General features: G+C 38.1%; 1 protein-coding gene across 1 annotated transcript in view; it reads right to left on the minus strand.

Moving 5' to 3' along the window:
• The window catches only part of Macrod2 (mono-ADP ribosylhydrolase 2), a 1848725-nt gene that overhangs the window by 1775434 nt on the left and 46907 nt on the right, over positions 1-26384 (minus strand). Inside the window, exon 3 of the mRNA XM_051183276.1 lies at positions 23716-23823. Within this exon, the coding sequence (XP_051039233.1) occupies positions 23716-23823 (108 nt within the window). The remainder of the gene's footprint in view (positions 1-23715; positions 23824-26384) is intronic.

A 26384-nucleotide genomic window follows, 5' to 3' on the forward strand; every position in this document is an offset into this window, starting at 1 on the left:
TTTTAAATTCTAACACTGAAGATGTTTTTAACATCATGGCCAAATGAGAGGCAAGCTAGAAAGGCATGCAGCAGGTCCTTAACATTTTTTTAAGTTAAAAGAACAAGTGGTCCTAGTTTAAGGGTTCTTTTTTCTTTTTAACATCAGCCTAGGGATGATACAGAAATATGTGAAGCATCAACCATGACCAATAACATGGAGTTATAACAAACAGCCATAACAATGCTTTCAGTCTGATATTGGATTGGGGGATGAAAACTGAAAATGTGTGCTTTCATAGATTCATCTTACAGAAATCCACATTAAGTCATAACAGTATTGAATATGCCATCCAGAGGATTTGGAAGAAGAATGGGATAAATGCAAAGTCTGGAGGACTCCTTTCTCATCGAGTGTCCTGATGAAAGGAAAGCGATGGCACAGTTACAGGGTCCTGTCCTCAACTGAGGTAAAATGTTAAAAGTATAGGAGCGCTAATTTCTATTCAAACATCAAAAGGGGAACTTTAGTGAGCCAGAAATCCTGAAATCCTTAAGGAAGACTGTTTTCTATTTCTCCTTTTCTAAGCAGAGTCAGGGTTCAGGTTGCAAGCAATATATTACCCCACAAAAAAGGATGCCAGTGACAGATCCAACATCTTTATTCTTTGGCCACATACCAAACATAGAACCCTGTTGGCTGCATTCTAAAATCTGAACTAAGGGCTCGCACCTGGAATTCCAGGTCTGAAGAGGCTGGGAAAGTAGGATCGCCACCAGTTTGAGCCCAGTTTGAGCTACATGGTGTGCTCCTAGATACTTTGGGTTACAGACTAAAACCATATCTTTAAAAAATTAATGTAAACAAATTCTAGAAATCAAGAAAAAAGTCAGCAGACTCAATTATATAAAACAGAAGAACTTGGGTGGGTATTGTGGACATGACTATAATCTCAGCATGCACAAAATTAAGACAAAGGATTCTGAGTTCAAGGCCCGCTTGAGCTAAATAAGAAGACTTTGTCTGAAATATAATAAAAATGGTCTTGTGAGGTAGCTCATCATGCAAAGGTACTGCCACCAAGCCTAATAATCTGAGTTCAATTTCCAGAATCCACACAGTAGGAGTTAACACACTCCCACAAGCTGTCCTCTGTTGCCCACACATACACCATTGCACATGCATGCAAACATACAGAATAAATAGACAAATATAGTATTTTTAACTAAGAAGAAAATGAAAAAGCAAAATGTTTATACAAGTAAAACTCACTGCAAAACAAATTGGAGATACGTATATATCAAATATAATGTTTGGATGATATTGCATTCACTATTTGACATTCAGCTAATAGCCACAAAGTTAGCCTTCAAACAATACTAATCTATTAGCTCACATTTCTATAGCCAACAGTATAGGAAAAAAAACTGCCTTCCAAGGACTAATGTGATCTCAACATCTAAGAAGATATATTAGGAAGATTATCTTCCTTTCCTAAAGGCCATATACTATAAACTAACCATGGGAATACAGTCATCAAGTTTATAATTTCAAAGGCCTCTAGGAGTCTAGGAGGAAATATAGGCACTCTTGAAGAACATCTTAGAACTTTGCCTTCAACAGAAAATTACACAATTTGGTGAAAATAAGTTTCAAGTTTCCAAATATAAATCTGCAAATAGCAGAGAAACAAAGCTGATATAAGGAGAAAGAAACTTTTGGAAAAATAATTTACTATGAAAAATCAAGCTCCATAAATGTATTACCCCCCCCCCAGCCTGTCATTCCTGGAAACATGAGATCTTATAAAAAATAAAAAGTGTGAATTACAAAACCATGGTAAAAGTTATCTGGGTTTTCCTACCACTGCATGCATAGCTCTAAAAAAGGAGTTTGAAGTATATATGGTAACCATAGTACCTGCATAGCCTGAACTATTGAGAGAGAGAGAGAGAGAGAAAGAGAGAGAGAGAGAAAGAGAGAGAGAGAGCAAGAGTAGGGTTTGGGGTGAGGGAAGGCAGAGGAAACAAGATATCTAACACTGGCAGTGTCTGTCTGCATTGCTATTTTAAATATTAAACCCAGAAAGCAAACCTCATCTGTCCTTCAATCCCTAGACCTCAGAATGATATCTGAACTCTGCAAACACACTGCCTATTATGTGACTACCAAAGAGTTAGGCATAAGGATATAGGGTAGTATAATTCACGCTCAGATGTACCTCATTTGTCATGATGTTCATAAAATTCAAAACATTATAAAGAATTCTGTAGCAAATGTATATGCAAAGCACTTGGATCATAAAACTCAACAGAAATGAGGGACGCTTGGCAAGCTATGTAGAAACATGAAAGCCAAGTGGAAATTTGCTAGAAAGATGAAGAAGGGTGCTGGGAAAAGAGGAAGCAAAGAGTACACTATTAGCTAGTTAAAATTGTGATTATGGACTGCATAAAACTGTTAATGCTAAGTGAAAATTTGGCATAATAAATCAGGTCTGATCTTTAATCATAAAAAATGCAAATAATATAATTGTTTAGAGACACATGACAAAAGGTAATCAATAATCTTTTCCTGTTTTGTTATGTTTATAATATTATTCATGGCCCCAAAAAACTATTAAATGAAAAGGGGAAAATGCTGCTCTGATAAATGATCAAAACACTTTGGCAGGGTAACATTTTTCCATAATCCTAGCACTCAGGAGCTATGGCATGAGAACCTGGAGCTAAAGGCCAGTGTACACAACACAGAGACCTTGTCTTAAAAAACAAAAGAGCCATAATAATAAAGTAGGACCAACGAGTAAGCTCAAAAAGTAAAGGAATTTGTCATAAAATATAATGGCCTGAGTTCAACCCCCAGCCCCCACATGGTATTAGAAAGGAGAATGGACTCCTGCAAGTCACACATATGCACATGTACACGCACAGATATTCACACTAAATAAATGCAATAAAAAATAATAAGTAAACAAATATAAAAATTAGGAGAGCTATGCAAAACTAATAAAAAGTTGAAAATCTTTGTCTAATTCTGCTTAGTACTACTTCAATCAAAAGCCCTGATTATTGGAAATAATTTATTCACTGATTCCTCAAGCATCTCTTAAAGTGTCAGCTGTGTGTCACAACACAAAGCATTGGGATACCTAAGTAGATAGCATAGCCCCTGTCCTCAGAGCAGTCTAGAGAGAAGGATATGGCATTTGGCTAACAGCACTTTAATAGTAGTGTAGAAGACAAAATCCTCTAAGTTAACTGTTTACTTCTAAGGGTGGAGGCCTCAGCATGAAAAAAATTAGAAGAGCTCACAGCCTCAAATCTATCATATCTATCAGAGAATAGACATGACAAGCTACCAAGCAGCTTTCTTGCCAGGGTATCAAATCAGACCCTCCCAATTCTCAGACTTTTATCATCAATCACAAGGAAAGCAGTCTAGTCAACCCTCCCCATACAGGGATCAGGAATCTACAGATATACATATTGGCTCACTACCAAGGAAGCCTCTCTATTACTGAGGGATAATGCTTGAAGGAAAATTAGGATCACTGCAATGTGTGCATTTCTTTTTTTTTTAACATTTTTCCTTGGTCTTTTCCCCCCTAAGTTCTTACTACGCAGCAAAATATAATATAGCACTGAAAAAAATCTATTAAATCCTAATTTCACTCTTAAACTTCTGAAACTATTTGAAGTGGAATTAAAACCAATATAATCTTCTAATCAGCCTCCAAAATAGTTTTCATATTAAAAGTTTCTTCTTCTGTACTGGTCAATGAGTGTATAGCAAAGGGGTACAGAAGTTTTAGTCAGTAGTTTATTCTCAAATTATATAAAGCATGATGCTTCTATTTGGGAGATTTTCCCCTTTGTTCCTACAATCATCATTATTACACCCTGCAGTGGCAGCAGCCTCTGATGCTGAGGCATATCAAACTGTGATAAAGTTCTTGCTCTTGTAGTACTTACACAATTTTCTTTTGACTCAGTTCTCAAGGGCTAGCCCTGGACTCGATGACCACTGTCCTTGAAAAGTAAATATGAAAGCCTAAGTTCTTCAATGATAGGTTGCTTATCTATACTGTATTCTGGGGAAACATGCCAATGAATCAGAGGGGACTTGGAAATGAAGCCAAGATGATTCACCCTGGACTTCTCTAGATTATGGAGATATTACTTTAATAAGCATGGTCATAAGAATGATAGCCTCAATTTGGCTGACATTCCCAATCAATGACAGCATCATGCTTCTTTGTGGGATTCTGTCATCTCAATTATTTTTCACTGACTTTAAACTCTTTTTGAAGGTGCTTTAGGGTTTGAGAAATTATAAAAATCCCCTTGTGTCCTTTCCTGAAGTTATATCATAGATCTTATTGATCTTGTACCCCATTCCTCATTTCTCAAATTTCTTCTTAGAAGTGATTTGTTACCAGCTCTCTTCAATCTCCTTATAAAATGTAACACTTCATGCCAGGGTGCAAGTAATCTCCACTCACACTTCACCCCTGATGCCCTCTCCAAGCTGCACATACAGAGAAAATGACATACAGGAGAGGTGCCAAGCCCCAGGCTTTGACATCAGTCACTCTACCATTCCTTGTTCTGTCATTTTTTACAGGACACATTTGCTTTTCAAGGATCAATATTCAATTTAACTTTCTATGCATTATAAATCAAATCTTCAAAAGGTAAAGAAAATGTGTTCCACATTTTGAAGTTATTTTAAACAGAGTCAGTCCTCAGCTAAGTCCATTTAATGAAACTCATTTTTGTGAATTCCAAAGTCAGAATATAAGCTAAGTGGCAGGGGAAATTCCTTCTTTACTTTCACAGAATGCTATTTAATCAATGTTTTTAAGGAAAAACATAAGCCAATGAGCCTACTTACAAATTTGTAAACACTCAGAAGATAGAAAGTTATTGGTTTTAGGAAACTTCCTCCAATTCATTATTTCTTGCTATGGATGCCACAAAATGTAGCACTAATTTCTTTATCTGTCAAGAAAAAGTCACAATACCACCTGATAAAATTTCTATAGTTATTTCAGCAATGAAATTAAAATTAACAGGTTATTCAGTAAAATTTATTATATTAACAAATAAAATATAGTTCAGTGTCATAATTATAGCACCAAACAATAACACTATCCAGATATTTTTGAGGATAATTAGACAGACACAAATAGAATCAGAAGAGAAGCTTGGTTTATTCATTGAAAATACTTATTTCCAAGTGTCATTACAATGCTTAATATGGACTTTTCAACCCAGCAGTGCCAGACATGTTTCTGAATTAATTTCCACCTGGAAACCCATGGGATGAAAACTCTAACTGTGTGATAAATTAAGTTGCCAAATGAAATGGATTAGCGATCAGTGCAATGGTCTGATAAGCTGTCAGATCCACTTTGGACTGGGATTCATCCTCTTGCTCCACCTGTTCATTAAGCACCAAGTTCATGACAACTGCAGTAACTGATTGTACATTAATAAGCTGTGTGTACAGGGTGTGTGATGTACCTGGTCTAGTAGACATCCCTCTATTTACACATTCATTTAAACATAATTCTCAAGTGATTTATTCTGTTTTTATTCCCAGTAAAAAAAAACCACATACCTCTGGTTGAATTTTGGATGCAACAGAAATGTAGTATATATCATAAAATTTAAAGTTAACAAATCAAGCCTCACCTGAAGGTCAGAAGAAGATGAGGGCGTCACATACCACAGTTGTTTCTTTAAAGTTCTATAAATAAAGTGAATGCTGGAAATATCCTTGCCATTGTACTGATAGACAGTCAAAACAAAACATTTAAATCTGTCCTTATTATGAAGAAAATAATATATTCTTACAACTAGAGAGCTAAGCTAGAGAGCAGTGAAAATATTTCTTAACCTTCCTTTCTTCAAAACAGACAACTTGTTCTTTATATAGCACCAAATTTTATCAATCACTGGCAATAAGAAATATCAAATTGGAGAAACAAATAACAATACTTCATATAAGGACTCTTAACTAAACACACAGTTAATAAAAATCAGTAAGTTCCTCTGAAAACTCCCAAATTCAATGGATCACATGCCATGAAGTGTAAGGGTGGCTATGCTATTCATGTGCCACTTTCCTTCGCTGCTATTTATAGAGCCTAACTCTTATAGGAGTTCTAAATGCTGCATTCCAAAACTCCTCATATTTTCTTCCTCTGTGCATATAAACTGTGGGCTTACATCAGAAAAATTAAGTAAGCAAATAGTCAAATGTGCATAATTCTATTCAGCTAGGAAAGCAAAATGAATATCATCCTTTTCTTTTTTTCTTTTTAAGAAATAATAAGTCTCCATGTATTTATTTAGGAGCTGGGTGGTGCCCCCCCCAAAGAGTAAAGAGTAAAAAGCAACTAACTACTTCTTAGAGTTTCAGTTGCTATGTAGAGGCACCATAACCATGGTAACTCTCATAAAGGAAAATATTTATTTGGGGTGGCAGCTTACAGTTCATAGGTTCAGTCCATTATCATCATGGTGGGACATGGCTGCTTGCAGGCAGACATGGTGCTGAAAGTCCACATCTTGATTCACAGGCAACAAGAAGTGAATTATGACACTGGGTATAGCTTGAGCATAGGAGACCTTAAAGCCCACCACCCTTGACACACATCCTTCAATAAGGCCACATCTCTGAGAGAAGAAGTGTAGGCATATACCTCGGTCCTTCTGTCTACTGTGAATGTATGTTTCCCTTATTGGTTTAATAAAACATTGACTGGCCAGTAGCCAGGCAGGAAGTATAGGTGGGGCTACCAGACAAGGAGAATGCTGGGAAGAAGGCAGAGAGAAAGCTGCCAGGAAGATGCCTTATAGCTACCAGAAAGATAGGATGCCAGGCATTCTCCACTAAGCCAAAACCACATGGAGATACACAGATTAATATAAATGGGTTAATAATTAAGAGAGAGCTAGCCAATAAGAAGCCTGAGCCATTGGCCAAACAGTTTATAATTAATATAAGCCTTTGTGTGTTTACTTGGGACTAAATGGCTGCAGGACCAGGAGAGACAGAAACTCCATCTACACATCACCATGCTGTTGACTGCTTAGTCTTTATTTATATTAAGTGGATACTAAAGACCATTAGCCCCTGACCAAAACCTTAAAAGATGCTTTGCAAGTGCAGCACCCTGTGCAACAAATATCTTATTAGGTAAATAGAATATCATTCTTTTCTGTGGCCACAAAAATAGCAGTTACACGTAAGTTTCAAATAATGAAGAAAAAGTACCTGGGGAAAAAATTTTTGCCCCTTTTTAAAAAATGTATGTGTATGGGTGTTTTGTCTGTGTGTGTGTGTGTGTGTGTGTGTGTGTGTGTGTATGTATGTGTGTGTGTGTGTGTACATCTTCTGAAAAAGCAACCAGAGCTCTTAACTACTGGAGCATCTCTCTAGAACCCCTGGGAAAATTGTTCAATGACAGTAATCATATTTCACATTTCAATAGCAAAGTTGTTCATATAAAACTTCATTTCCAACTCAGACCCTCTTGGTTTGCTATAATGATGTATCTGAGCCTCAATAACTTAACCAATAGAAATCTATTTTTCTTAATTCTGAAGACATAGGATTATAAGATCTGGGTAAGATATCCTTGCTATTTTATAATATGCAGAAGACATTATATAAAAAGATAGAGAGTATAGAACGGAAAGCCAACTCATTCTTCAGTCAGGAACCCATTCTCTCTATAATCAAATGACTCTCTCAATAAGAGTGTGAATCTATTCAGTAGGACAGTTCTATTCACCTCTTTGGTTAAATTGATGAAAATTAATAAAACTTTACAACAAATTTATTTCACTATATAATTATGAAATTAAAATTTTTTAAAGTTCAAAGTATGGTATATTCTAAACAAGATTGCACCCTAGCTTTAACCAACCAACTCCTAGGTCTCATGAGATACCAGATAATAGGAGCTGGAGATATGACTGTGTAGTTAAAGTGCTACTCCCTCAAGCAAGAGAACCAGAGTACAAATCTTGACAACACAAGTAAATGCTGGGTGGACATAGTGGCACACCTGTTTTTCTGGCTTTGGAAGGCAGAGGCAGTGGATCCCAAGAGCAAAATGAGTAGTAAGGCTAGATCTATAAATGAGCTCTGAGTTTCATTGGAAGACCCTGTCTCAATAAATAAGGGAGAAAAGTGATAGAGGGAGATTCTTAAGATTCTTGACATCAGCCATTGGTTTACACACACACACACACACACACACACACACACACACACACACACACACGTAGGCATATACCAACAAGTGCATCTACACATTTGCCCAATATGGCTATATGGCTGAGTAGGTAAAGGTACCTGCCACCAAGGCTGATTAGTTTCATACCCAGAACCCACTAGGTGGCAGGAGAGAATCAACTTCTGCAAATTGTCCCCTTGCTTCCACATGCACACTGGGTCACATGCCCCAACCCACTCCACACACAAACTTTTTTTTTTTTAAAGAAACTAACTTGTACTCTGTTTTCCAGTTAGGAAAGACTCAGTATCAGTTGCCCCTCAGCCTCCAAATAATCCCAGTTTCCACACAACTCTCCTGACAACATCACTAAAATGCTTACTACTGATGCCAACAAAATCTATGGATAAAACCCTGCCTTCTGTCCCAGAGGGTAACAACATAAGCCTTCCACAAATTAAGTGGGAATTTAAAAAGCATTGAGGGGCAATGAGTAATAGAATGACAGAGAAATATGATTTGGAATATTTTTAAAAACAGTGATTTGCATCAAGTGGTGCACTGGCCATTTTGTCCACTGTCCAGTATAATGACAGCTTCTGTAGATTGCAGTAAAATCTACTTTGAGTTACTTGAAATTGTTACAAGGGAGGGTCCAGTTACACACAATTTCAAAAGAAATACATGAAAGGATACCTGAAATCATAATAATAGAGGATCACAGCCCTCCATGCCTTTTGCAGACTTGAGCACTTTACAGACCAAGAACTCCTTGAAAGAAAGGGAGAGTAGGTCCCCTTGAGGGAAGACCAACCTAAAATACCAAGGAGTTTTCCTTCCCCAAAGTACTGCTCCCCAGAGGAATGTGTGTTCATTACCAGCATAATTGTTCATTGGAGTACAGGAAACAATAAAGCTTTAGGATCCCACAACACAATGGCTCTGGAATAGTATTGATTCTAGGTAACTCCATATAGAATTAGGACTCCCTGGTTCAAGTATGGGCTTATGCAGTCAGAAGATCAATGAAGTTAGGTGAAATCCGATGCACAGTGGGCCTGATGGGTCCCTGAACTCATCCTGTGGTTATTTTCCCAGTCCCAAAATGTAAAATTGAAATTGTTACACTTAAGAATTGGCAGAATCACCATATTGGCTGCCTGATCTGTGGAGTGAGAACTATTATTGTTAGAAAGGACAAATAGAACAATTGGAGCTGCCTCTACCAAAGAAAATAGTGAACTCAAATCAGCTTCACTTCTCTGGAAGGATTATAGAAATTAGTGACTTTCAAAAGATGCCTGGGTGATTGTGCCCATCCCGTACTCCTATAATTCTACTATTAGGCCTGTGCAGAAGACAACAGATCTTGGAAGATGACAGCTCAAAAATTTAATCAAGTAGTAATTTCAATTGTCAATGCTATACTAGATGTGGTTTCCTATTAAACAGACTGACATGTCTGGGAACCAGTATGCTGCTGCTGATTTCACAAATGCTTTTTTTCTTCATAACCTCCCAAAAGGACCAGCAGGCATTTTGCTTTCAGTTGGCAAGAGTAGGAGTACACCTTTATAGTTCTATCTCAAACCTATATTAATTCTCCAGGCCTGTGTCAACAGTTGGTTCACAGCAATCTTGACCACTTTTTTCTTCCACAGACTCGTTGTATCAATGACATTACACACTGATTGGGCCAAATGAGCAGAAAGTAACAACCACTAGGGACTCATTGGTTAAAGCATTTCACAGCAAAGAATGGGAAATAAATCAAACCAAAAGTCAAGAGCTTTCTACATTAGTGAAATTTCTAGGAATCCAGTGGTGTCAACATGATGAGGTAATTCCTACAAGGTAAAATATTAAGTGGCAATACTTGGCCTTTCCTACCAACAAAGAAGCACAATGCATAGTGAGTCCATTAGATTCTGAAAGCAGTACATTTCTCTTGTGGCTTAGTTATGCTGGGTCACATGTGACTTGGAAAGATACCAGTTTTGAGGGAGGTCCAGAATAGGAAACAGTTTTTAAACATATCCAGGCTCCTGTGCAGGATGCTCTGCCTCTTGGGCCCTAAAATCCAGCTTCCCAAAGGTATTCATTGTGGAAGTGGCAAACAGAAATGCTGTTTGAAGCTTTTAACAGGCCTCCCTCCATAGTTGGATCATAGTAGAGACCCTTGTGATTTTGAATCAAGGCCCTGCCATTGTCTGAAGACAACTATTTCCTGTTTGAAAGATAGCTCTCAGCCTGTGATCAGGCTTTAGGGGAAACTGAATATCTGACAGTGGGCTGCCAAGTTACCATGCCAACTGACCTTCCCATCATAAGCTGAGTATTTTCTGATCCAACAAGCCAAGAAGCTGGATGTGCAGACCAGCAAGCCAGTGTCAAATGGTAGTGGCACATATATGCTCAGGCACATTCTGGTACTGAAAGCACAAGTAAGTTACATGAGGAAGTTACCCAATTGCTTATGGTTCCTATTCCCTCTATTACTCCTTTTGTTCCAAAGCATGCATTTATGACCTCTGGGATGTGCTATATCATCAGACATCTGAGTTGGAGAAGACCCATGCATGGTTTACAGGTGGTTCTTCAAGCTATACAGCCACCACCCAGAAGTGGACATTGCACATCACAGTTGGTAACCCTGAAGGATAATGGTGAAGGAAAACTTCTACAGTGTAAGGATCTTTTGGGCAGTGCATATAGGTTCTTTGGTCTTCCAATGTACACTAAAGACCAGAAACTCTCCAGGAATCCCTGGGCCTTCAACACAAGACTGAGACTAACAACTGAAACATTGAAATTCATGGCCTGAGCGGCTCTCATATTCCTGGACACACCAGTGTACAGTCAGCCACTTTTGGACTTACAATCTTTATATCAATTCAGTTCCTGTAGAAATTCTGACTAATACAAGGACTGCATTACTATTTAAATCCATGAGATACTCTCTTAAAAGCAGAGACTGTGAGGATTAAAAGAAAACTCAGAAGGGGCCTTCATTGCAGCCATAAATTATCTATAGCAATTATTTTCTCTTAAGAAATATATTTTAACTATTTGGGGAATTTAACATTTATTTGGATTCTATAAACTCCTTAAGAGAAAATCAATAAAGATTATAAGAGCTATAATATCTCTCTCTCTCTCTCTCTCTCTCTCTCTCTCTCTCTCTCCATCTCTCTCTCCTCTTAGGCTCTTACTCTTTGGGGGCCTTCCACCCAGCTCCTAAATAAACCACACAGAGCCTTATTCTTTCTTATGAATTAATGCTTGGACTTAGCTTGGCTTGTTTCTAGCTAGCTTTGCTTAAATTACCCCATCTACCTTTTGCCTCTGGGATTTTTATCTTTTTACATCTTACGCCATCGCTTACTGTGTAGCTTTCTGCCTGGCCCCTGGAGTTCTCTCCTTCTCTTCTTGATCCTTGATCTCTCTTCCCAGATTTCTCCTCTAATTTATTCTCTATCTGCTAGCCCCACCTATCCTTTCTCCTGCCTTGCTATTGACTGCTCAGCTCTTTATTAGACCAATCATGTGTTTTAGACAAGCACAGTAATACAGCTTCACAGAGTTAAATATATGCAACATAAAAGAAAACATGTTTTTGCATCATTAAATAAATGTTCCATAGCATAAACAAATGTAACACATCTTCAAATAATATTTCACAACAAAAACAAAGAAGTGTTGTGCCCAGATAGGAAAGCTATGTTAGGTTGTAAATAGAAAGAGAACAATGAAAATAATGGTTTAACACATCACAGAACTCAGCAGATAAGAACATTTTTTTTTTCTCTTACAGAGGACATGGGTTCAATTCCCAACAACCTCACTGTGACTTACAACCATCTTCTCCACTTTCAGTGAATTCAAGCCACCTACTTCTCTGGCATCAGGTACACATGTGCTACACACACACACACACACACACACACACACACACACACACACACACAAACAAACAAACATAACAGCCACAGTTCTTATTGAAGAGTTTCAGAATTTAATGGCTTCTCCTGGATACAACTCAAATAAATATCATAATGCCTGAAATCCTGTGACACAGAATAAACATTTTTAGTTGACCACAAACCTACTTACCTGTGGATCAGATTTTAAAAGATCCAGAACACCTTGCAACATTCCAATAAAAAGTCACTTTTTTTGGCTTTTGAACTAAGCAGGATAATATGCTATTGCAGGAGAATTATTTGTACAGCCATTCCATTATGCCAATAAAGCCACCTTGAATCAAAGGACAGAGTCAGCAATTGGCTAACCGAGATTATCCATAGAGTTCTTGGAGGACTGAGGAGGTCAGCTACAGAGGACAGGGAGAGAAGGGAGGATTTTTGGGGGCATTTCGGAGTGGTTTGGAGAAAATGTGAAGAGAGGGTCAGCCAATCAACTCTCTGCTATCCTTGGATTTATCAGGTATTTATCTCAATTTCTGAATCCTAAATTTTTATTATACTGGAACAACTTAGAATTTGTTGCAATCTGCTACCTTTTTTTTTTATGACTGTAGCTCTATGTAATGGATACTGCACGAAGCATTTTATCTCTTGATTTTTACTCTCTTTGTATTTTCACAATGTCTCTGTGAAGCAGGCCTTCTAGTATGTTTTTTTTTCTTATTGATAAAAATATATGTTAAGAATGATTGAATAGTTTCCAAAGCTTCCAAACCCAGGAAGTAAAAACGGCATATAGAATCATGACTGATATGACTCCAAGCACCTATGATTAACCTCAGGCAAATGCATTTCTCCTTGGAAGCTCGAGTGTGAGGCAAGAACTGAAAAGTAAACAAATCAGCCTACCTCACTTTTCCTTTTTAAATACTATTGAACTAGCGAACATTACTCTTTGACTAAAGCCATCTCTAACCATGAGAAATGAGTATTGTCCTTTTTTTGTTACATAGCCAGCAATATACAAATAAATTAAAAATATATCTCTTGCAGAGTAATTTTCTGTGACTGTGGAACTGATAGAATCATCTTTCATGACTTAACACCAAGACATAAATTAGGTGTCTGTATTTTCTCCCAAGATCTAGCCAATACCACAACTATTTAGTCAATAGGCTTAGCACAAGATTGTACTTGAATCTGGTCAGTATCCACAGATCATCATATGTGATGCTACATTAAAATGGCAGGTCTGCTTGCTGTGATCCCAGATTACAGTCAGCATCCCTGGCATACACATAATTTATAAAGAGGAATTTGGGAGATGGGGAAAAAAATTGAGCTAGATTCTGCATGGTGGCAGAAGCCTGACAGAGAAGTCAGCATGATGCGGAAATAAGGAAGCAATTGGAATCACCAGGAATTTACTAGAAGCATATTTTAGAGAGAGAAATAATCACAAGAATATAATATTCTTTGAAAACAATCCTCAGAAGTCTGGCAAGGGTATTAATCTCCTGGGCAAAGTGTTGCTTTTTTAATGATTTGACCGAAAGAAGGAAGGCAGGAGGCTGAATACATAAGGATGCATCTCCAAAGCTCTGTCCAAATACAAATCAGGAAATTATGCTAAATGGGCGAGTAAACATATCCTCAACTTTGTGGCTGAAAAGAGACATGGAACAAACAACTATATCCACACTCTATGAAGGGTGTCTTAAAAAATAAAATAACATAATTTTGGATCCTGAAAATTCACTTTTGGCCTCAAAATTTTGATTTATTCATCACAGCGATAAAACAAAAATAACTTTAAATTTTTACTTTACATAGTATTACTATTTCCAAAGAGAATATTTGCTATATACTTTGTATACAACAAATCATTATCTGTTTGGATCCAAGTCTATCTTCTCTACTATACCTAACCTACCTCTAAACGTAGAACAAACTATTCAACTCTCAGTCCAAAAGAATTTACCAAGACCCACAGAAATATTTTAACTTTGATTTTCCTTTGTATTTACATTTGTCTAAGCATGAATGATAAGCACATTCTTTATTGTATTAATTTAAATTAAAAACAATCTTATTGTATTTACCAATCCCAGTTTCCTCTCTCTCCCATCCTCCGACTACCCGTCATCTCCCCATTCAACCCTCCATCTGCTCCTCAGAGAGGGTGAGGCCTCCCATGGGGGACCATCAAAGGATGCCACATATTTCAGGCAGGACAGAGGGTTCTCCCCCTTGCAACTAAGCTGAGAAAATATCCCTCTCCGCAGGGAATGGACTCCAAAAGGTCAGTTCATGCACTAGGGATAAATACTGGTTCCACTGCTAGTGGCCCCATAGACTGCCCAAGCCTCCCAACTGATACCCAAGTTCAGGGCCTAGTCCAGTGTTATGCAGGTTACCCAGCTGTCAGTCTGGAGTCTATGAGCTCCCACTTGCTCAGGTAATCTGTTTCTGTAAGTTTTCCCAACATGGTCTTGACCTCTTTGCTCATCACTCCTCCCTATCTACAACTGGACTCCAGGAGTTCAGCTCAGTGCTTAGCTGTGAATCTGCTTCCACTTCCATCAGCTACTGGATAAAGACGCTATGGCACGTTCATTCTTATAAACTACTAGATAAAGAAGTGAGAGGAGGGAATAGGAGTGGAGAGAAGGAATAAGGGGGAAAGGAAGAAAAGAGACAGCTCAGTAGCAAGTCACTAGGCAAGGCTGTTTGAATCAAGATTCATTTGAAACACTAAGGTGTTCACTATTAACCTTATGAACTATAAGACACTAAAGGTGGCAGGCTGAACAGAAAAACAACATGGAAAAGAACATTTTGTCTGCATCTGGAAAGTACATGACATTTCAGTCAAAGCATTCAGGACTCTATTGAAATATTCTGGGTAAGAAATGAAGGTTATGGATGTGTGAGGGCAAGGAGGCTGTCAAATATATGTCAGTGAAGCAAAAAGAAAACTAACATTCAAGAATGAAGTGACTAACAGTATTGTATGCAAAGAAAATAAGGGCAATAACTAGGAAGATGGCTCAGCTACCAAAGTGTTTGCTGAGCAAGTAGGAAGATTTGAGTTCAGACCTACATCAAAGGCTGGGAGGAGAAGCAAGCACCAGCAATCCTAGCACTGGGAAGGTCTAACAGGAGAATCTCTAGGCTTGCTGGCCAGTTAGTATTGCCAATCATCTCAAAACATAAGATGGAGAACAAAAGAGGCAATGCCTGCATCAAGCTCTAGACTGCACATGCACTCATGTATTCGTACCTACACATATAGAGGTGTGTGTGCAGGCACACACACACACACACAGACACGCACACACACACACACTCATACACTGTATCAAAATAAAAAGAAAGAAAATAAGGGCCAAAAGAGTTCACAAATTAAATTGTTTTAATGGAAGCAGTTTTGTGGGAGCCAGGTTGGCATCATCCTAGAATGCAGCACATACTGACTAAGAATCCAAGGAATACGGGGGAAAAAGCAAACACACTATGACTCTAGTTTTTCTGATCTAACCCAGGCACATCAGACTTGAGTTCTTGAGATTCCTCCAAATCAAAATGAACTCAAACTAAGGTTACCCCACAAGTAAAGAGGGCAGAGATGTAGCTAACAACAGTAATAGTTGTGAACTAGAAGGAAAAGCCCTGGATTTACCTCAGTGGAAGTACTCACTACAAAGTTAAATTGTTTCATCTTTGCTTCCTGTCTCCCCCTCAAGTTCATCATTCCCTAAACTATCCTTCACACCACTGTCAGGGGAGTCTGTGTAGTGGGTATCTACTACATCTTTCCCTCCTCAGACTCACCACTTCCCCTAATGGGGACACTTGAAGCTACTTACATCTGCTTTCTGCACACTGGGCCATCTGTGGCTCCAGAGCACATCATGCTCTCACCGTTTCCCTGGATTACACACTACTGTTTGCCCTCCATACTTCGGATATAGATCTAGTAAAGAACTGTACCATGCTAGATAGCAACTAGCATGTATTTACCTCAGCTACAGGACTCGGTTTGTGGTTCACAAAACAGGCACTTAATAAATGTCAAATGAAAAATTGAGCCCAAATGTTGTCAAGCATTCATATGAGGTAATCGGTGTAAAAGTGAATTTTGCTCATGGCAAATACTGAATGTTTTCCACTAGAAAAATGCTCCTTTGTGAAATCAAATCTGATTAATGTAATTAGTAATTGCACAATTCATGCTCAAATATGTGATGTTTGGAAAATTGCTCAGGAGGAAAACAGCTTCTCTAGCTGCAGCATCTGCTTCTCACTAGAAATCCATGCACACATGGAAATCAAAGGAAGGCAGCTGACTGTGGAAGGTGCTCCTGTGTTAAGATCTCTCAGAGAAAAAGGCAGGAGTGAAATCCTCCCCAAATTCAGACATTAATAACTATAGTAGCAAAGTGCAGATTATGTGACCCACTGAACCACATACTTTTCACATACTGTTTATGCTCTTCCTCTGAGTGTTGCCTCCAGTATTATCCCCTCTTTACATGTGAAGAGACTAAGGATTAAAACACAGCATAACCTGCCTGATCTTGCTGATATTAGCAATTGATAACAGATGCTATAACCACAGTGTTAACAAGCTGCCCAAGAACCTAAACAAATGTGTGAGTACAGAGAAAATAATGGATGTGCAAACTATGAAACCCACAAAATCAGATTTAACATTTCCCTAATTGTCTACAGAACATACAACTATGTCAAATGATCAATTGTCACCCAGCTCTTAAATAACTATAATGTGGATATTATACTTTAATACATACCAGATATTTAGGAGAGAACCTTAAAAATAAGAATGTTCAACTTTCACAAGGATCTTAAGGTTGTTCTGAAATCCACTATGTCATCTAAGAAGGGAAATGTATGCCAGTAAGTACATATGGAAAGTTATTCAACATTATTGACCCTTTGGAAAATGCAAATTAGGATGTAAAATACGACTACATACCTAGTGAAGTCAAATAAAAAAAATTCTAAACCAAATCTTAGCAAAAAATTTATATAAACTACAGTCCTCAAACACTGCTGGGTAAATGTAAAATAATACAGATACTACAGAAAATTGCAGTTTTTTACAAAATTAAACATGCATTTTTCATAACACATGTGGCTGTTTATCTCAGACAGAAATTTATAATCATACAGAGACTTGAATATCCATAGAGTATATTCATAGTTCATAGAAGTTTTATTGTTAATAAAAGAGTAGTGAAGAGAATCCAAATGGCCATCAATGTGTGAATTGCTAAGATTTATAGAAATCTCTGTATACCAACAGGAGAAAAGAAGAATGAGCTACTATTGATTCACGGGGAAAATGCAACAATATGGGTAGATCTAAAGGACCTTTTGTTTATTGGGAAAACTCAATCTCAAAAGAGTACAAGAAGTATGTAATTGTTACTCTTATATAACATTTTATTATTCATATTGTATTTATGGAAAAATAATTACAGGCATTTATAAGTAATTATATGACATTCCATATGTTTAAAATGTAGATTTATCAAATCAACCTAATTAACATTCTGAAACCTTGCTTACCATTTTCTACAGTGAAACATTTAGCATTCACTGTTTTTTAAAATATGCATGGTTGTTACTTACAATCATGCATCTATGCCACAAACCTCAAAAATCTATTACTCCTGTGTATCTGAAAATTGTCTTCCTTTGTTCAACAATTCTCCATTCCCTTCATCATCAAACCTTAATCTCTATTGGTTATTACTCCACTTTCTAGTAATTTTACTTCCTTGGCAACAAAAGTGACAAGATAAAATTATAGAACTAGAAAGTAGAGTAATAATCAATAGAGATTAAGGTTTGATGGCAACAAAAGTAACAAGAGAACAATAGCATAGCATCAAACTAAAAACCTGGAAACACAGGAACCATAACAAAGTTCAGAGACAAGCCATAACATTGAAGAGAGTTTTTTCTTAATAAAAACTGTTCTGGACCTGAATTGTGGTAATGGTTGCATGAATCTGTACATGAACTAAAACTACACACACACATATGCTTACAAATAAAGGTTAAAATGGTCAAAGCTAAAGTCTAAATAATAGCAGTATATAAGTATGAATTTCCTAGACCATGGTGTACCTCACTTGAAAATGCTTACTAAGTGTTCAAGGGCTGAATGTGATCCTCAGTACTGTGAGAAGTGTCAATATGAGTTTTTCCTATCAAATACTATACAACTTGTGTTGAGGACAAGGAATAAAAACCTTATCTCCCCAATCTTATAAGACTTTTATGCAAATGTTTTATTCCTCCTTACCAGTAAAAATTTGGTCACCACTGCTCTATTACAGGAATTAGATTGCTTGGAAGAGCAATCCTTTTCTCCTTGGAACAGGGAACCTTCCCCTTCCTCCTTCATTTCTGGTGTGCCAATTCTTTCATACTAGTCAACTGAATAGAATGAGAGGTCAGATGCCTGCCAGTAGGGCAAAGGCAGTCACCACTTTCCTTAAAATAAAGATGAGATGCACTTCCTGTCTCAGTGTGTTTGCTCTTCCAAGTATACCCTCTTTTATGTTTCTTTGTCCAGACACTTCAAGTAAGTGGTAGTCTCTTTGCAACACTGAACATACTTTTATCAACACTGTTAAGAATATATAAGTATCAATTGCCTGGGTCTCATACTGTAGGTTACATGATACTGCCATTGCTAGAGGCTTACGAAGGTTACATAGAACTCTTTCTTTCCCTGCAATTTACTATAATTACTTCAAAATAAAATTTAAAAATAAAACAGTCCTAAGTATGAAAACCTAACATGGAACTTACATCTGCCTGATTTTTAATGTGTGCCAATATGATACCTATTAAAACTTATTTTTATTAAAACACACATAAGTCCAGCTTCCTAGAAGGAAGAATAAAGAAGAGGCTTATCTCAGGTGACAAATACTTAAGAACTTTAAACTAGCAAATCCTTCCATTCAGAACCATAAGGATCAGCAAAATCTGTCAAATCATTTGGAGTAGGGTCTAGGCCCTTCCTTCTGCCTCTAGGTTAAGGGAGTATCCCTCCATGGGGAATGTGCTCTCAAAGGCCTTTTGTGCACCAGGGATACAGCCTAGTTCCACTGTCAGAGGTCCCTCAGACTGCCCGGGCCTTCTAACTGAGAACTGTAAGAATCAGTTGCTTCTATGTACTAATGTGATCATGGAAGAACTTTGGCAGTCAGGCAGAAAGTGACAGTGGGGCAGCTTTTCCGTCTTGACTGGAAGCCTGCCTCTTGCTGCAGGTGGTTCTGGAGTTTTCGGTCATGTTGCCTTGTATCCCCGAAAGGTAACAGCTGTGCCTCTCCTTTCATACTACGCCAACAAACAGCACAGCAGAGAGCTGTAAATAGAGCCATTACCTGTACATTTGGTATTTCTTTCCCATCCACATGGGAACTACCTGATGAGCCAGCCCATGTGAACACAGCCAAATTAGAATCATCACAGCCAGAGAGGTAGAGGGCTATAAAAGCTGATTCTCATCTTCAGAATCTTATCATCATAATCATGTACACTGTGCAACATTTATGAGAAAACTACACAAAGAAGGAGAGGCAAGATAAAATGAAGCAGCAGCAAAATAGTGACTTATGGATGTTTTTCTAACAATGTTTTACATCAATAAAAATTACCCAATAAATATTTTTATTGATTGATTAAATATTTTTAAAACCAGAGCCAAACTGCTTCACTTTATCAAGTTCCCAGTGCAGAATACACTATTATAGGTATCATAATTCAGTTGTATGAAGTTCAATTTAACGCATACACAGTTTGAGTATCTCTTTTTTTATGATTTTATTTGATTTGATTCTTTGTGGATTTCACATGATGCATTCTGATGCCACTTTTCTCCCCATCCCTTCACATTTGCCCTCTGCCCTTGTAACATCACCCCCTCAAAAAAAAAAAAAACTTTAAAAGAAAAACCAAAAACTAAACAAAACAAGGGAAAGAATCTCATTGTGTTGTGGAAGCTGTAGTGTGGCCCATTGAGTCACACAGTGTAGCCTTTAGTCCACTCATCATCATTTGCAAGTGTTCATTGTCACTAGTCATTGATCTGGCTCTGGGACTCTGTCTTCCTCTGGCTCTCTCAACTGTTGTTCTGTGTCATGGAGAGCCTGCTGTTTTGGATCCATATGTTTGTCCCCTTCATATGTTTCAATAGTTTATAGATAGGGTGGATATTGGGGTGGGCTAATCATAGCCCTGGTTCTGGGCCTGGGTAGTAGCTGAGTTGGTCAGCCTGCCAGCTCTCTCGTATTTTCACCTCTCCAGCTCTACCTTTGCTATCTCACCCAATTCAGCCTACAGCAAGGGGCAGGGCCAGTTCTCTTGCTCTCGGGTCCTCAATTCCAGGTCCCCCACACTCTTACCACCAGGCCAGGCTCTACTGTTTTGCCCAGGTGAGGTGCAGGGCCCATTGCTGTAGAGGGTACATAAGGTTAGTGGGGAGGTGGGGTCAGATCTCCTCTCACACCCTCAGGGATGGCTCACCTGCACCCCTGACAACTGGGTCAGCTCTAGTGTGCTGCCCAGGTGGGGTGCAGGGTGGGCTCTCCGATGTGCTTGTGTGCTGCAGCTGGTGAGGGGCAGGTATAGTTCTCTCATGCTCCTGTCCCAGGGTCAGCTCTCCTGCCTGTTGTAGATAGCAAGGGGGTGGGGTGGGCGGTGTCAGCTTCCTTTCTCTTACACCCTCAGGGTAGACTCTCCTATGTCCCTGACCACAGGGTCAGCTCTAGTGTACATGCCCAGATGAAGCACATGTCTGTGGTGGGGGGTGGGACCATATTTCCTGAGTGTGGAGGGTCAGCTCTCCCCTGGAGGGAAGGTCTCAGGGCCAGTGAAGGCTAGGGCTAGCACAGCATGCTTTCAATAACCCCTTGTGATAACACAGGCCATGGACATAATCACAGACCCCAGCTGCGGCAGGACCATGGACCTATACATGGCCCTCAACAGCAGCTCAGGCCCAAATGCCACCATAACCCCAGATAGCAACATAGGATACCCAAATCAGTATGGCCTTGGCAGCAGCATGATCTTCAGACACCAACATGGTCTCAGGTGGCTGACCAGACCCCAGTTGTCCATGGTGGTAATAGGAGCCACAGACATCAACTGAGACTACGGCTTCTGTCAAGCTATGGATCCAGACAGGGCCCTCAGCAGCAGCCCTGGCCTGGATGATACCATGACTGCAGGTAATAGAGCTGGCCATGTAAATGAGCTTCACCCCAGTAGCAGCACAGCACAAAGGCACCCACATGGTCACAGGTTGTGGCCTTTACACTGTGCATCTGTGTGGCAATATGGGCCAGGAGCATCAACACAGACCCCAGCTGTAGTAGGACCACAGACCCAGACATGTTCCTAGATAGCAGCCTGGGCCCAGTTGTCCCCATGGCCCCAGATGTCAATGCAGGCCACCCAGATCTATATAGCCCTAAAGTAGCATGACCCTTGAACACCAGCATGATCCGAGGTGGCAGTCTTGAATATCTATTAAAAGCATAAAGTCAAGACATCGCTTTGTGTGGTGAGAGGGTAAACAAGGAGGGTACCATTATGTACTTCATGGAGAACAACAGAGTAATAGAATCCAGAAAGAGTTACTGTTACTACCAAGTGAACAAGGTAAATTCAATATTATGTTAAGAAGGAGAAAAGGAGGCAAGTAGAATTGCTTAATTAAAATTTCAAAAACATACTGGAATGTTGGGGAACATTTATAAAAACTTTTAAATCTTAATTATGTTATAATTAAAGTTCATTCATTTATAGAAATTCTGGCATAGTAAATCATTGCTCAATCATTAACCACAGAGATATTTAACCAAATTCAGTCCCAGTGTTCATGGATATTTTCCAAGACTCTGATTTCTCCATAGGCCCCATAGACCAGAGGAAAAGCGTTTGAAACTGAAGGCCACAAAAAACAACCCATAGGGTCTACATGTAAGGAAGATCTGAGCCTGTGAGGTAACAGAAGGGTAAAACTCAAACCAAAAAGAGGCAGCTACATTGGGTAGAGACGAAACTATCCACACTCCTTTTTGAATAGGAAATAACATCACAAAAGGCAACAGAAGACATCAAAGGAGAAAGGAAGCAAAGAAGCATTAGAAGAGAAAGAAAACTAAGCCCTGGTTAGCAATGTGTGTACTTTACAAAGCAACTGACATCCAATTCTGAAGAGGAAGCTCACAAGACACCCAGCCACCTGCTAGAGACCAAGAACTCTGCCATATGCTAAATCAGAATCTTCCAGGTCTTACTCTGTTAACCTCCAAGGCTTTTTCCTACTACCCTGTGGGAATTGACATCACCACAGGTAACCTTGAGACAACACTGAACTTACCTGACCCTTGCACTCTGGAAAACAATAGCAGTCAGGAAATCCCACCTATTCTTTTGAGTCCTGGGAGATGATGACTAACTGTAAATCAGCATTCTTCCTCTTGGTTTACAGAAAATTCACAGGTGACCATGTTGTATCCTCTGCCAAGGCCAACACAGACAGTCCAAATTCCAATCCTGTCTCCATTTACCCAGGTCACAGATTTTACCAAGCTGAAGTCCATCTTCTCTCCTTGTTCTAAACCCTTGAATTTTGAGCCACTGTGATTAATGGAAAGCCACCACTCTCTAACAGCTCCTATCTCAGCCTATCATTCAATTTCCCAAATAAATTTCTGTACTTGTTTTATAACTTTCTTTTCTGTTTGATCTTTTTAGATACTTAAAGGTCTTCTGGGTCAAAAACTCTTCCTACTTCAATTCTCTTCAGCTGTCCAAGGCTACCATCCTCTTCCATTAAAGAGTCTGAGATTAAAGACTGCCTTTACCTAAGTCAGAACCTACTTTGGATTGACACTTTCAACCTATAAGAGGGGTTTAATTTTCTAAAACACAGTCATAATTCCCACTTATTAATATTTATCCTTATAGAATCACAGTAGTTACATCTTTTGATATATAACAACACAAGAAAATACATAGGAGACAAAAACAACATAAATAACATGCTGTCATATTCCCTTCCATATTCAAAGAAGAAAATTATACATTAAAATATGCCAGTAAATGCATTTTATAATAAAAACAAAAAGTTACAAACAACTGAGGTTTTCAAATCAGAGAAATAATTTCTCCACACTTCCCTTTTGGCTGATACAATCTAAGTGTACCTTTAGAACTTAATTCTGAGGAAAGGAAAAGCTAGCTGAACTATTACTTCCCAGTAACTCAAGCATGAAACCAGTAATCATATAACTACAAAAATTCTTCCTGAAGAACTCTTTAAAACAAGTCATTACTTCTCCAGCAGTTTAAGACTCTTAATCAGATACATAAAATAAGTCCTCAATGTTTTTAATCACAAAGGAAAAGATTGGTAGCATTGCTATACACAAACAGTATAAAAATTGTTTTGAATCTTAAAGGCATAATAAAGAGAATATGGAAAAGTGGCCCACTCACCCGCATTGACTATTGCATCCACCTCTAGTAACGTGATGTCACCTCTATAGAGAGAAACCTTTTCACTCAAACTTTTCTTCATTTGTGGTGTTTCCTGATTACTTTCTTCTGTAATAAAAAGAGATGCATATTAATGGTAATATTCCTAACTTAACACATTTTTTTGTATATGCATGCATGTGCTCATGTTAAGGGGTACATTTCTGTTCCCTGGTGCAAGTGTGAAGGTCATAGGACCACCTTACCAGTCTGTCCTCACCTTCCATCTTGTTTTGAAACAGGGTCCAAGCTGGCTGAACCTCTGCTTCTAGGGATTCTCCTACCACTGCTTCCATCTTTCCATGGGAGCACTAGACTTACAGGAACTCAGATATATCTGGCTATTTTATGTGTGTGCTGGGGGATTCAAACTCAGATCCTCATGTTTGAATGATAAGAGCTTTAACTTACTAAGCCATCTTTCCCAGCACTAACCAACTGCTTTCTAATCAGGAAAAACTATAAGAGCTCATCTGAGTCACAGAGTTATAAAGGAAATTTTCAAATATGTGTAAGTACCAGGGGTGTGGTTTATTCTCTATTCACATTCTATTTTCAATATAAATGCACGGTCTATATCAGGGGGTCAGTTGGGATTTTTGAGCAACATCTTTGGTCATTAAAAATTTTTGTTATCATCAATTTTGTTATGATAATATTTGAGGATGAAAATACACTCTATTATATTCATAAGGAAAAAAGATGTGCAACTACAGAAAGAAAGCAGATTTCATAGCAAAGGAGCTTATTTTTTATTTTTCCAGTTATTTAAAATAACCCTTAGAAACATTTATTTGATCATTTAGGTTCAACTCTGCTACATTTAAAAGATGTCTCTCAAGATAGGACACCACAAGGAGAAGATCTGAATTTGTGAAAATGCTCTTTCCTTACCACATTATATTTAACCTTTTGCTCTCAAGACAATGTTAAGATGCAAGAGAAATAGCATCATCCAACACAGAGGCAGCAGCTGTCCTAAAACCTGATACATTGTTACATACTTGAAAGAAATACTACTAATTTGAATTGTCATTTATTTTAAGACAAAGTAAAACTACTTAACAAAGAAACATGAATAAAGGCCTTAAAATATACAAATATTGTGTATAAAAAAGTCTTATCATATTTTAAGAAAAACATTGGTAAATTTAAGTATTTATGAAATATACACATCTTTTATGGAGTACTATAATGCTATCCACTCACTAAAACATTCTCAAATAAGCATGTAACTTTAAAGTATTTGGGAGATAAGAAGTGAAATACCCAAATTACCAACATTCTCTTTGGAGCTGTTCTAGTTTGGTTTCTCTCTTGCTGTGATAAACACTATGACCAAACCAACCTGGAGAAGGAAAGGTTTTATTTCCTCTTACACTTACAGTCCACCATCAGAAAAGGTTAGGACAGGAACTCAAATCAGGAACTTGGTGGACAGGAATTGAAGCAGAGACCATGGAGGAACACCAATTGGCTTGCTTTCTCTGACTTTCTCAGCTAATTCTGTTAAACAGCCACCCACAGGGGGCTCGACCCTCCAAAATCAATCATCAATCAAGAAAATGCTCCCAAAAACATGCCCATGGGCTAATACAATGGAGACAATTCAATTGAGATTCCTAATACAGCAATACCATGAGTTCCACATTCCATCAGTTACTGCTTTTAGGACTTTTAAATTTAAAAACTCTGATTTCCAGTTACTTTACTGGACTGCAATAAATATTTGATGGCTTATACAGACCATCAATAAAAGTTTATATATTACAAGACCCCTCACTGGAGCTAAGTGTCAGAACTCCAATGGGTATTAAATAACAAGAGCTACACAAAGAAAACAAAATTTATTTGTATTTGGGAAGTAACAAAATAAACTTATAAACTATTAAGAAATAGGTCTATAAAGTTAAGGCCCTCATGTAGTGTGTTGTATGCAGGACTACATTTGTAGTGTTACTGTTAAGTTGCTAGATACTGGCAGGACTTGAGGACATGAAGACTGAACCTCTCCTTCACAACCAATAGCTTATCAAGCCAATGAATAAAAATGCAGGACTCTTAAATATTGGCCAAAGAAATGAAATGTGTCATTTTGAGCTGCACAGAATGGCATTAATTAATTAGTTAAATTTGGTTCCAAGAGCCCTAAAATTTAAAAGATCACTGTGGGTCAAGAGGTCTGTAGAAAAAAACCCAAAGATATACATTGTATCATGTTGTGTCCATCCCTCTCCTTACCCTTAAAAGGGACAATACAAACTGACTTGCCAATCACCTGGAAAGGAAAATGTCCCCAAGAAAAACATTGCCAATTCTACATATTTTAAAAGCTATATTGAAAAAATGTTTAACTCTGCCTAAAATGAAAAATTTGCACAATTCTCTCATGGGTAGAATCATAGCTTCCACCAATATGGATTCTTTGACTTCTTTGTTTCCTATTTTATTTCCTTTGTAGTGCTTTAACTAAGACTGCAAGCAGTGTATTGAATAGGGATGCAGGGAATGGGCATCTTGTCACTGATGATAGTGGGACTGTTATAAGGTTTTTTTTTTTTTTTTTGCATTTTGCATGATGATTGCTATCAGTTTGTCATTTGCAGATTTCACCATGTGGAGTTGTATTC

The sequence above is a fragment of the Phodopus roborovskii genome, unplaced genomic scaffold (assembly GCF_943737965.1).
Source record: "Phodopus roborovskii unplaced genomic scaffold, PHOROB, whole genome shotgun sequence".
Taxonomy (NCBI): Eukaryota; Metazoa; Chordata; class Mammalia; order Rodentia; family Cricetidae; genus Phodopus; species Phodopus roborovskii.